The sequence below is a fragment of the Macaca nemestrina genome, chromosome 1, assembly GCF_043159975.1.
Source record: "Macaca nemestrina isolate mMacNem1 chromosome 1, mMacNem.hap1, whole genome shotgun sequence".
NCBI lineage: Eukaryota > Metazoa > Chordata > Mammalia > Primates > Cercopithecidae > Macaca > Macaca nemestrina.
In genome coordinates, this window is record NC_092125.1 from 38721431 (window position 1) to 38735088 (window position 13658).

At 39.0% G+C, this 13658-nt stretch overlaps 1 protein-coding gene across 2 annotated transcripts in view; it reads right to left on the minus strand.

The window, feature by feature from the left end:
* LOC105484524 (syntaxin 6) overlaps positions 1-13658 on the minus strand; it is a 48322-nt gene that overhangs the window by 14767 nt on the left and 19897 nt on the right. For both annotated transcript variants that reach the window (XM_011746241.2, XM_024793676.2), the window contains exons 3-5: positions 13480-13574; positions 3637-3699; positions 112-237 (exon numbers count right to left, since the gene is read on the minus strand). In XM_011746241.2, the coding sequence (XP_011744543.1) occupies positions 112-237; positions 3637-3699; positions 13480-13574 (284 nt within the window). The remainder of the gene's footprint in view (positions 1-111; positions 238-3636; positions 3700-13479; positions 13575-13658) is intronic.

A 13658-nucleotide genomic window follows, 5' to 3' on the forward strand; every position in this document is an offset into this window, starting at 1 on the left:
TCTGGCTTACCCTGCTTGTCACTAAACCACAATACTCCATGGCTGGCAAAGGAACTAAGGGGGTGTCTTGTTTCCCACTGCCCTGTCCTAAGCCCGGGGTCCTCGGGGTACCTGCTGCTGTGCCTGCTGCTCCTCAATGAAATGAGAATTGGCTCGCTGGAGCTCTCGGTCCAGGCGCCCGTATTTATCTGCTGTTCCAGTGCTCCAGTTCTGGCTGCCACTGTCTCCCAGCAGTGCCTGTGTGAGCAGAACAACCAGAGGAGTCAGGAGAAACAAACAATTACTATCACTGAACAAGTGATGCATCAAGAGTGATATAAAGAGTTTTCACATTTCTTATCTATTTTTCCCTGAGCAAGGCTTTTATGTAGTGGTGTAGGTTGGTGCCTGGGTGGTACAATTTAAGGAATTCCAGGAAGGGTCCTCTATGTCTTTAAGTTCTCCCAATAGCCCTCACAATGGGCTTTGTCTCCTTAAAGTGCAAACAGATGCCTGCTAAATCAACAAACACCCATCTATATACTGTCTTATAATTGAAAAGCATTCAATTTCTTGTACAAGAGCTCTTCCTGGTACCTGTGGAACTTCAACAACCCATAGGTTCCAGTCAACCTGATTCCAAATATCTAGAGTACTTTTTAAAGAAAAGTGTGACCCAGGGAAGTTTTGGGTTTTTTTGGTGAGGGGAGGGGGAGAGTTCTCTGGAATGACAAGAAGGTAAGCCATAGCTCTTCACACACAAATGCACAAGAACCATCAATGTCTGTTAAGTTTAATCCATGAATAGAATCTAGGGTCCTTCAGGCTTTCCAGATGATGACTGGGGGTTACTTTACCAGGCAGGTATGATCACAAGGAATGCCTGACCCTGGCAACCTAGGCAAGGGCTGCCCTAAAGTCAGAGTTCTCCACCAGGGCTCCCGGACACCAGGGTCGGGTTTCCCAAGTATGAATTCAAGGAAGTTTGCAGCCATAAACGGGTAAGGTTGGGTATGTCTTCCTCACATGAAGAGGACAGGCACGAATGTGAGAGCTCAGTCTTGGCGGTTGTTCTGACCAGATCCCGACAAGCCTTTCTGACTGGTCAAAATAACTGCTCACACCAGCCCCGCAGCCAGAGCCAGAAGACGCTAGCAACTAAGACTCTTTTTCCTTGTAGAGTTGCCAAATTTTCCTATCAGGTAATTTTTAAAAATCTCAGACACTATTAAAAGCCTGCCTGGTTAATTGGTTCTGTCTGAAAACCCTTCCAACAGCCCCATGATCTTCCTCCATGCTGACACTGACCTCTTCTCAGACTGCGAGGGGTGAACTCTATCAAATGGCCAGACTTCAGGGGCTAGGATGAGGGAAGCTCAGTTATTAGAAGCTTTTCTTACAAGAGCTTCCAGGGGCCCAGAGCTTCAGTCCAGTCGAGGCTGGATGGTGACTGTCTCTGGTGTAAAGCAGATCCAAGGCTTTTTGTGGGTGGCTCTGCCCTGACCTGGTCTTAGGGCTATCAAGACTGAAAAGATCCTGCTCATTCTGATCCAGACTCTAAGGACCTCTATGGAAGACATGAGGAACTAATGACAATTTTTTTTAGGGTCAGAAAAAGGCTATAATGCATCACTGGCCTAAGCACAGAGAACTGGGACACCACCAGGGCCTTGTGTGCTCCTGAGGTCACAGGGCTATTTTCCCTACGTTTTCCATGGTGTACACTTAGGCAGAGCTAAGTATAGGGCAAATCATCCACATTTTACTGTAAAATAGCTTAAAATTCATTGGTCTAACCCCACATGTCTGTGATAATAGGACAGAGATTGAGAGAGGGCCCAAGGACTGGAAGATGCACCTGTGTGTGGGTGCCAGAGCAGGGGTGCTGGTGAGGCAGGGAGCAGAGCAGCGCCTGGTACCTGGCATGATGTGACAAGGCCCATGCCTGCTGGAGTGCTTAGAGAGCCCTGGCCCTGCTTTTCCTTGAAAATTTGCAACTTGACATTTCACTCATGGCCTAAAACAAAATTCCAAGCCATACTTGGACAGGCAATATATAAACAGATATATGTATATATATTTTATATAAATATATTGTGTGTATATATACACATTTATATATATAAATCTCAGGTACTATTATATATATTTATATAAGTTATATAAATATTTATATATATTTATAAATAAATATAAATATATATTTATATAACTTAAATATATATTTATATAAATGTATTTATAAATAATATAAATTTTATTTACTTTAGCCCAACTATACTATCCAGAGAATAAAACATTCAAATTAAGAGTAACAGCATAGGTGTTACCAACCTCACTGTCACGACTACTTCAGGTACTTCCACTTCCTATAAGCTCAAGTGCAAATGAGAAGAGAACTCCAAAACTAGCCAACTTGAGGCCATTCACTAGCTTCTTTCAAGAGAGGGAGCCAAATGGAATGGACCAGCTAGTGGCTTTTCCTAGCTGTATTGCTCAAAAAGAAAGCAAATGAGGCAAGTAAGATTAAAAAGCCAAAAACAAAACAATGACTTGAAAAATGGAATGCAGGAAAAGAAAACAGGAAAATTAAGTTAGGTAATATTTATAGAACCCTCCCTCTTCTTCAAGCTTCCATAATATTTGTTTTCAAAATTAATTGGCTTGACAAATACCCACAGGTATGAAGTACTGATTGCTAGTTAGTAAAAACAGTGAAATTTCTCAAGAGCCTACTCAACAGACAATTCATAACTTTCTGGAATCTTAGTAAAATGAGGCTAAGACAAGTCATTTAAAGCAAATATTATCATTTTTCATGAAGTCTTTTTTACTGCTAAGGAAAATGGATATCCACAGAATTTAAAAACTACTTCTGTCAAAAAAATCACCTAACAGTTTAGCAATAGGCAAAAAACATTCTATCCTACCAAAAAAGTCTAAATCAAATCTCAATCTAAATGAAAGTCCAAATTCTAGATGACCATTCTACATTTTTTAAAAGGACTGTATTTTAACAATTAGGAGCTTCTATTGATATGCCAAAGTATGTAATTTTTTAAAACTACTTAAAACAAAGAGAAATGTAATTTAACATACAAGTTTAAGGTTCCTCTAATGTCTTTATATCAAATGTCAATCCTTAGATGTCTAATGCATTTCATGGGTAGGCAATGTAGTAACTGCTAGAGAGCTAAAAAAAAAAAAAAAAAAAAACCAACCAAACAAACAAAAAACAAAAAACCATGACACACATCTCTCCTCACTGTCAAGGGGCCTGGGGCCCAGCAGACAGAAAGACAGTGAGTAATTATAGCCTTTCAAAGAACCTGGCACACAGAGTGTATTCAACAGGTACAGAATAAACACATTAAAAAAGTAAAAGAACTCTGTGATAAGTGCTAGAGTAAGGGTAGGCAAAAGGTGCTATGGAGCCCAGAGGAGAAGACCAGAGGGTAAGAGGAGGGAGGGAAACGCTGACAGTGTGCTGGGACAGGCTGCTGGGACTGTCACAAAACCTCCCATGGTCACACCAGGCCCTGCCAGCAGAAGTCTTCCTCTCGATTACACGATCCATGGATGGTCAGCATTTTAAAATTCCAAATATCTAACTGTATGCTTTCTCTCATTGATAATTATATTCTGATGTTTTCTTACCTGTCTATTTTTCCTTTCAGCTAATGCCTGCACAGATGAAGTTGACATCTGATCTTTCATGTCCTAATGAGAAACAAGATATGAAAACAAATGAAAAAAATCCTGAAACAAAATCACAGTTAACATTTCATATATTAGGGCAAAACACACCATTTATTATTGATTTTTTAAAAAGAAGACTGCATTTCTTGGCTTTATTTTCAGTCTCAAAAATAAAGAAAAGAAAAAGAAAGATGGTCCCTTAAAAAGAAGTAACCTGGATACTAATTTAAATAGGAGGAAAGAGAAAGGGAATTAACATTTACCAGGTACCTATCACAGGTCAGAAACAGTGCTAAACACGCACACACATTATCACTGAATTTTCACAAGGACCCTGTGAAGCTGGTACTATTTCCATTTTAAGGCTGAGGAGACCTAGGTCCAAAAAGACGATGATACTTTCTCAAAGCCATATCACTAATAAAGAACATCCCTGGGGTACAAACACAAAAGCACGTGTTCAAGTGCTTGCATCTTTTTTACAATATATGTAAAAAACCATCTGCTTTTAGTATAAAGTATATTTACCATTAAACACCAAAGAATAACTTCCAAGTAGTGGTATACTAGGTCACTTATTTTATTTCTGAGTTGGATTCATGAAAGGTATAGACTATTCCTAACATCGGAGTGAATTTCCAGAGTAGTGTCAAAAATAATTTTGTATGGAATGAAAAATGAATAGATCCAGTACTTTATCTGAAGCAAAACATTTTATTAAATTTGAGTCATTTTGCTTATTTAGCTACAATCCAATGTACTATAGAATGATTTGAACTGAATACATGATAACTGCAACAAAATTTTTTTTAAAAAGTTGTCAAAATATAATTTATGCAAACGTCAAGGTATAAGACTTTTAGAAACTTCTTTAAAGACCCATGACAAGTAAACAGTAGATCAGACAGTGCCACCGCTTTTACAATCCCAGAACTGTGGTGAGTGAGTGAGAACCACCTGATTCAACTTTCAAAAAACTCATCTAACCATTTAGCACACACTCACTGATGTCTACTATGTGGCCAGGCATACAGCAGTGAATGACACTAGCTAGGCCCCTGCCCACATGGAGTTCACATCATGATGATGTGCCTAAGTCAGTCATGTGAGTGTTGTTAAAGATGCAGTTCCCCTGGATGTCACTATGCTCAGTGAAATAAGCCAGGCACAGAAAGACAAACACCGCATGTTCTCACTCATAAGTGGATGAGATTTCGCTCATCGTGGATTTCATTAAGACAAAGAATAGACAGGTGGTTACCTGAGGCCAGAAGAGTGCAGGGGGAAAGGAGGATGAAGAGAGGTTGATTAATGGGAAAAAATACAGTTAGAAGAAATAAGACCTAGTGCTCAACAGATCAGCAGGCTGACTATAGTTCAACAGTAATCTATCGTGTATTTCAAAATAGCAAGAGAATTCAAATGTTTGCGGCATAAAGATAAATGTTTAAAATGATTGATATTCCAATTACCTTCATTTGATCATTACACACTATACACATGTATCAAAATATCACATGTACTCTAAAAACATGCATAACCATTATGTATTAAGAAATTTAAAAAAAAAAATTTTTTTTTTTTTTTTTTTTGAGACACAGTCTCACCTCTGTCACCAGGCTGGAATGCAGTGGCGTGATCTTGGCTCACTGCAACCTCCGCCTCCTGGGTTCAAGCGATTCTCCTGCATCCGCCTCCTGAGCAGCTGGGACTACAGGCACACACCACCACACCCAGCTAATTTTTGTATTTTTAGTAGAGACACGGTTTCAGTATGTTGGCCAGGATGGTCTCGATCTCTTGATCTTGTGATCTGTCCACCTTGGCCACCCAAAGTGCTGGGATTACAGGCGTGAGCCGCCATGCCCAGCCTAAAAATATTTTTTAAATGTAGTTCCCTAGGCCCCTCTGAGCCCTATGAAGTCAGACTCTTGACGGCACATTTTTAACAAGCGCTCCCCCCACCCCAACTCCTTGTCTTACGATGGAAATCTAGAAGCCTCAAAGAGAGACTGATCATTATGCTAGTATCTCCTGGACTGCAGGATTCCTTTTCTGATAATCAATCCAACAGCCTGATTTATTTAATATACATTAAAAACTACGCAGAGCAACATTCACTAGGGGGATAATACATGCTTTTAAAAATATACTCAGCTGGGCACTGGGGCTTGCGCCTATAGTCCCAGCACTTTGGGAAGCCAAGGTAGTCGGATCGCTTGAGGCCAGGAGTTGCAGACCTGCCTGGGCAACACAGCAAAACCCCATCTCTACAAAATAAATAAAATAAAAATATAGTCAGTGCATTTTATAATAGTCTTTTTTTAAAACAATGAACACATTACTTGCATAATAAAGGTATCAACATGCACGTATGGAAAAGTGACATGTTAACCTTTGAACATTACATATACAACATACTTTTGCTGTTAGAAGTCAGTGCAGTCAGGGTAGAGACATTAGCTGAAAAGGAGCACAGGCACGCTTCTGGGGGTGCTGGTAACACTCTGCAATGCTTCTGGGTGCTGTTTAGATGGCTGTGTTCAGTTTATAAATTTATTAAGCTATATATTTAGGTTAATTACACTTTTCTACATCGTTGTATTTTAATAAATATATATTTTTTAATACTACTGGTCCCAAACAACGACTGGATGGCAAACTAGACCAGTACTTTGAAAATAAATTTGTCGGCCGGGCGCGGTGGCTCAAGCCTGTAATCCCAGCACTTTGGGAGGCCGAGACGGGCGGATAACAAGGTCAGGAGATCGAGACCATCCTGGCTAACACGGCGAAACCCCGTCTCTACTAAAAACACACAAAAAAATTAGCCAGGCGAGGTGGCGGTGCCTGTGGTCCCAGCTACTCGGGAGGCTGAGGCAGGAGAATGGCGGGAACCCGGGAGGCGGAGCTTGCAGTGAGCTGAGATCTGGCCACTGCACTCCAGCCTGGGCGACAGAGTGAGACTCCGTCTCAAAAAAAAAAAAAAAAAAAAAAGAAAAAAAAATAAATTTGTCATTCTATACCATGAGTCTCAAAATATTCACTGCCTTGACCCAGGAATTCCACTAACAAGAATTTATTTTAAGGAAATAACATAAAATAGATACAAAAAAAGACATGCAGAGATGTGCACTGCAGTATTATTTATAATATGAAAAAAGCAGAAATAAGCAGCAAGTCCAACAAGCCACACAATGCAGTATTATATACTAGGCATTATGTACTAGGCATTGTGCTTATGAAGAGTTCAGTGAACAGACAATTCACAAAAAAACCCACAAATGATCAAACATGAATAGATACAATAACCCACTGGTAATCAAAGAAGTGTAGCTAAGAGATGTTTTCTCCAATTAGACCAAGAAAGATGAAAAAGACTGACAATACTTAGTGAAGGTATATTCTGATACTCTATTAGAAATATGACTGATAAGGTCTTTTTGTAGGATACTTTGAAAACAATTTTTTTATTTTTATTTTTTGAGACAGGATCTCACTCTGATGCCCAGGCTAGAGTACGGTGGTGCCATCACAGCTCACTGCAGCCTCAACCTCCCGGGCTCAAACGATCCTCCCACCTCAGCCTCCCAATTAGCTGGGACTACAGGCATATGCTGCCACACCTATTAATTTTTTTAATTTTTGGTAGAGATGAGGTCTCACTATGTTGCCCAAGCTGGTCTTGAATTCCTGAATTCAACTGATCTTCCTGCCTTGGCCTCCCAAAGTCCTAGGACTACAGGCATGAGCCACCGTGACTGGCTATGAATATTTAAAATGTGTATTCTCATTGAATTTTTTACAAAACAATTATGTAAGTTATGCTCACAAAGATGTTCACTGAAGTATGGTTTGCAACTGCCAATAATAAACAATAATCAAAATATCTACTGGTAGGTCAATGATTAAAGAAATCATAACAGAGCCACATTAGAGGAGAGGGAAAGACCATGATCTTTCATGTCAAAGACCTAGGTTTAAGACTTAGTTATGCTTTTTAATAGTTGCACTAAGTTTTCATTTCTTCTGTACATTTAGAGTAATATCCTTTGGGATCACTGTAGGGGTTAATAGAGGTAACACACAAAGCCTGATTAACAGTAGCCAACAATACAGCAAGCACTCAGTGAACATTATCAGCAAATAAAAGTACGCAACTATTAAAAAGGATAGTCTGCTCCCGGGTAATACAGGACCCACTAGCTACTGAGCACCTCAAATGTGGTCAGTGCAACTGAGGAACTGAATTTTATTTTAATTAATTGATACTCGGTTATCAGAAAACTTTTAAAGTATGTCTGGAAAAAATTGGGTTTGTGATTCTGCTTTTTCAATTGTTAAGTTTTGTAAACTCTAAATACAGATCAAGTGTTTCCAATGAAAATTTCACATCTGAATTGAGATGTGCTTGAGTGTAAAATACATGCCAGATTTATTACAAAAACAGTTTAAAAAACTTAAATCTCTCATTAATATCTCTTATGTTGACTACATGTTTAAATGATCATGTTTTAGATATATCAGGTTAAATAAAATATAGTAAGCTCCCCTATTTTTACTCTTTTAACATGGCAACTAGAAAACAGCCCTTCTCTAGATTTACCTGCGTCATTGTAGGACTATGTCCACAATGTAATTTTTCATAGAAAAAAGTTACAGATTATCATGCCACTGCTTTTTAAAAGTTTGCATATTTCAATGTCCATAAAATGGCTGTGAAAAATAAAATTGACACTATTACTAGGGAGTGAAATTAGAGAACAAAGAGGCATTTTCTCTTCTCTTTTACATCAAAAGTATTTGCATTTTATAAATACCAAGTACAGATCATTTTTAACCTAAGAAAATAAAATGCTATGATTGCATAATGGTATGATCACAACTGTGTAAAAACACAACTGCCCTGCATTGGGAGGAAAATTATGAAGAAAATGCAGCCTTGTGCTGTGTATTATTTTGAGTTTAGGTTCCTTTTTCTACTTTTTACTCTTGAAAATTTTCTCTAATTTTATTTGAGCTTGCATTATCATAATTAAATATATATCTTAAAGTTGCAGTTTTTAAGTTTTATGCTTAATAAAAACCATGTGGGGCTATGTGTGCCTGTATGGGTGTTGCCCTGATGAGGCAGATTCTTCCAACAGCCATGTGGGTGAGCATCCTGTATGTGACCACCACCACCTGCAGGTAAGGATCTATGGCTTTCACTTCTTTTTTTTTTTTTTGAGAAGGAGTCTCACTGTGTCTCCCAGGCTGGAGTGCAGTGGCACAACCTCAGTTCACTGCAACCTCCGTCTCTGAGTTCAAACAATTCTCCCACTCTGCCTCCCAAGTAGCTGGGACTGCAGGAGCCTGCCACCACACCCAGCTAATTTTTGTATTTTTAGTAGAGACAGAGTTTCACCATGTTGGCCAGGGTGGTCTCAAACTCCTGACCTCAAGTGATCTGCCCGCCTCAGCCTCCCAGTGCTGGGATTACTGGTGTGAGCCACCACACCCCACTGGCTTTCACTTCTAAGATGGCACTTTATTCATGTAGGTCAAAAGTCAGCAGATACCACACAACAGAACACCTTCATATTGGAATTTGGGATCTTAAACTATGTTACTAAATAGTTTCAAACATCTTGTAACAATCTATCATGCCAAAAACATAATTACTCATCTTCTTTTTAACACATGAGGTTTAGAACCAGCAGTCAAGCAGTGAGTCCCAATAAAATATGGTTCATCTGCCAAAGGAACAACAAATGTCCTGGTTATTTATGCTTCTGTTCCCATTTCACACTGTCTTCCAAGCTGAATGAATGAGACATCATAAATCCCAGTGCTTCCCACTCATAACTCTTACATTTCAAGGTCATCTGTGCACACACTGGATACTTCACCCTTTTTGATTAACCAAAGCCATTTCCATCTTGACTTATAATTGACTGTAAACAATTCTCACATTGGAGCAGGTTCAGTTTTTTTGTGGAGAGGGTAATAGTTCTGATTCTAACTTTTTTTTTTTTTTTTTTTTGAGACGGAGTCTCACGCTGTTGCCCAGGCTGGAGTGCAGTGGCGCGATCTCGGCTCACTGCAAGCTCCGCCTCCCGGGGTTCCCGCCATTCTCCTGCCTCAGCCTCCTGAGTAGCTGGGACTACAGGCGCCCGCCACCGCGCCCGGCTAATTTTTTGTATTTTTAGTAGAGACGGGGTTTCACTGTGGTCTCGATCTCCTGACCTTGTGATCCGCCCGCCTCGGCCTCCCAAAGTGCTGGGATTACAGGCTTGAGCCACCGCGCCCGGCCTGATTCTAACTTTTAAAGTTAAAGCCAGAGAATGTTAGTGAGGATTATTTCATAGATAAAACTGAGATCCAGGGAGGTTGAATGACTTACCATAGTTAAGATTTATTAAGGTCACAGCTTAGCCTAGAACTCAGATTCCCTTACCCCTTATATTCACTGTTGTTCCGCCATATACTGCAAAACCTCTTGATCCTATATTAAACCAAAGTCACTTCTAGGATATATTTCTAAAACACAAAAATTTCACATGCAGAATCTTTGTGTATAGGTGACTCCACAAGAGTAAAAATGATTACCTCAAAAATACGAAAGCTATTTACATGAAAACTTGAATATTTTGGTTTCTTCACTAAAAACTGCCAGCAAAACTGAATTTGTACGGACTTAAAAAATGCTTGGAAAAACATACACAAGACTCTAAACAAGGAAGGCTTACTAAAGGCATAACCAATGGACATTAATCAAGAAGAAACAGGCAATTTACTTCTTCAGGTTGAAGCAAAAAGAGAAAAAAAAAACAAAAAACAAAATGCGTAGGGTATCACTGACTCCCCTGCCTATGAAAGAGAAAGCATAAGTAGAATACACTGTTTGAAAGACAAAGTTAATCAAAATTTTGGAGCAACATTAAATGAAAGCCCACTAGTAATAGTAACAGAAGAGCTAACATAAATTTGTACAAATTCCTAGTTTGAACTTCATTTCATCTCATTTTCCAAATCTACTAACTCTCTGCTCCCTATTGAGCTCCTCCACCCAGAACCCAGAAATCTCTACGTACAAACACTGTTTAGCTAAATGTGGTAATATGGAATTATACAAAGTGTATTTTGTTTTTATTTTTAATCGAGTTAGCACCATTGCTATTTCCTTCTCTTCTACAGGACTTTCAACTAGAATATATTAAAATCATATCAGCAAAAGCTCAGTTAGGTACTGTTAGCCTACCACTGGTAAATACTAACAGCTTCCCCCAGAGGGGTCATAAATTTAAACAAGAATGATTTAGAACCCTAAAATATTCAGGTGGATCACATAGTTAAGTATGGTTTAGATCTCAACTCTAAAAGGACAGTAAGATTTTGAAGTACTAACTTGATTTAGAATACCTCTTATTACTCTGTTCTCACACTGCTATGAAGAACTGCCCAAGACTGGGTAATTTACAAGGGAAAGAGGTTTAATTGACTCTCAAGTCAGCATGGCTGGGGAAGCCTCAGGAAACTTACAATCATGGCAGCAGGTGAAGCAAGGCAACTTCTTCACAAGGCAGCAGGCAAGAGTGACAGAGCAAAGTGGGAAGAGCCCCTTATGAAACCACCAGACCTCATGAGACTCACTCACTATCATGAGAACAGCATGGGAGAAACTGCCCCCTCGATTCAATTACCTCCACCTGGTCTCTCCTTTGACCCATGGGGATTACGGGGATCACAATTCAAGATGAGATTCTGGGTGAGGAAACAGCTAAATCATATCAACCTCTTTCTAAGAATGTACTTTAAAAAGCTTTTCAAATACTAGAAAATGAACTTTGGATTCTTCTTTCCATTATACCAACGAACTTAATTTTCAATATATGAACCTCTAAATTTCAATCTGAAAACTTTCTAAGTCTACCTTGCAGAAAGAATAAATACAATGATTAAGGTTAAGGACATATGCTTCACTGCAAGGCCCCACTTAAATATTAACGTCTATAGGAGTGTCCTTCAAAAAACCTACTACAAAAAAAAAAAAAAAAAAAGAAAGAAAAACTTATACAAAATAATTGGGGATTTACTTATCTTACAAAAAATATGTCACCTAACAACAAGGCTTCCTCATCCGAACAGTATTTTGAACTGGCTAGAGATTAAGAATGTCTAATCCAAACACTCACTGTGGATGGGGTATCTGAGGTTCAGAAAGGTTTCTCCCTCATTAAAATGTGGGTTTCTTTATAAACAATTTACATCTATGTATATAGAAAGGCAACTAATGAATAAAACAAGTAACAAGAATATATAAAGTTCAGTGATAATCTACCATTTGAAATAATTTCCAAAGGAAATCACATGATATTAAAGACTTTGGCAAACACATACTAAGGTTCCTGCCTAAGATGACTCTTAAAAAGCCATATGTTAGCACTGGTATGATCCCAAGTCTTTTTATTCAAGGAAGCTGCTTTCTAGTACATATGTTAAAGACAGCTGGTTCTCTTACATCTAGTTATGCTAATCAAATGGCTTAGCCATATAGTTTCAAAATATGAAACATTTTAATGACACAAGATTGTACTTAAATAATATTTTTTCTTAGATTATTTAATAATGGGTATTATTCTAAATAACTTAGAACTAAAGATTTGTTCACTTGGATCAATTTTTTACATTCTGATAGATGCTTGCTTGCTCTGGATAACTCTGGAATGGCTGTCAAGCAGTTACATATGGAAATGTCAGTAACATAGGTTGCAAGAGTTCCAGAAGCAATTCAGATGGCGGAAGAGGCTGCTATCCAAACCCAGTAAGAGTCACTCTTCAACAATGCAAAGTGATTACCAATCAATCAAAAAACCAAATGGTTTCTACAATAGTAATTGTTTTGTTCATCAAGAAATAGAGTACACTAAGAAATAAAAAGTGAGAAAGATAACCAGCTTGAAGAAACTAGAGATATGGACAAGGGTCTAATCATTCAGGATGACACCATTTGAATGTACCCTGCCCAAAGCCAGCAGATTACTGTCTTATTTTTACTCTCGGAAATAAGCCTGACAGGCCGGGCATGGTGGCTCACGCAGGTAATCCCAGCACTTTCCAAGGCCGAGGCAGGCGAACGGTTTGAGTTCAGGAGTTCAAGACCAGCCTGAGCAACATGGTGAACCCTGTCTCTACAAAAAATTAGCCTGGTGTGGTAGTGCACGCCTGTAGTCCCAGCTACTTGGGAGGCTGAGGCAGGAGAAACACTTGAGCCGGAAGGCAGAGGCTGCAGTCAGCTAAGATCGTGCCACTGCACTTCAGCCTGGTCAACACAGTGAGACGTCGTATCAAAAAAAGAAAGGCTAAAAACAGATTTCTTTTTCTTCAATCGCAGATTTTTGTTTTTTTGAGGGTGCAGTGACATGATCATAGCTTTCATGATCCTCCCACCTCGGCCTCCCATCTTGGTCTTCCATGTAGTTGAGACTACAGGTGTCTACCACCATGTCCAGCTAATTTTTCTTTTTTTTTTTTTTTTTTTTTTTTTTGTAGAGACGGGGTTTCATCATGTTGCCCGGACTGGTTTCAAATTCCTGGGCTCAAGTGATCCACCCACCTCTGCCTCCCAAAGTGCTGGGATTACAGGCATGAGCCACTATGCCCAGCCAATCAGAGAAATTATATGTGGGGAAGCTCGCATTTGATTCATATTTAAAAAGTGGTTTCAGAGGTGACCTATTAGTTTACAATTAAGGGAAAGAGCTCTAAGAAGTCTGGCTATTTCTTATACAGATAACACAATAAGATCATATTCCTTACCCTGACAACTTGCCGAGTACTTGTAATGAAGGCTTTTCTTATACTCAATTCAGTTGCATCGAGGTTAAATTTTCTAGGATTTGCTTCAACTATGCGTAGGTCAAAAAGTCAAGGTAAAACAATTTCATCATCGAAGCCTGACAACATCCTGTTAACTCACTGAATCTCTCACATGCAAA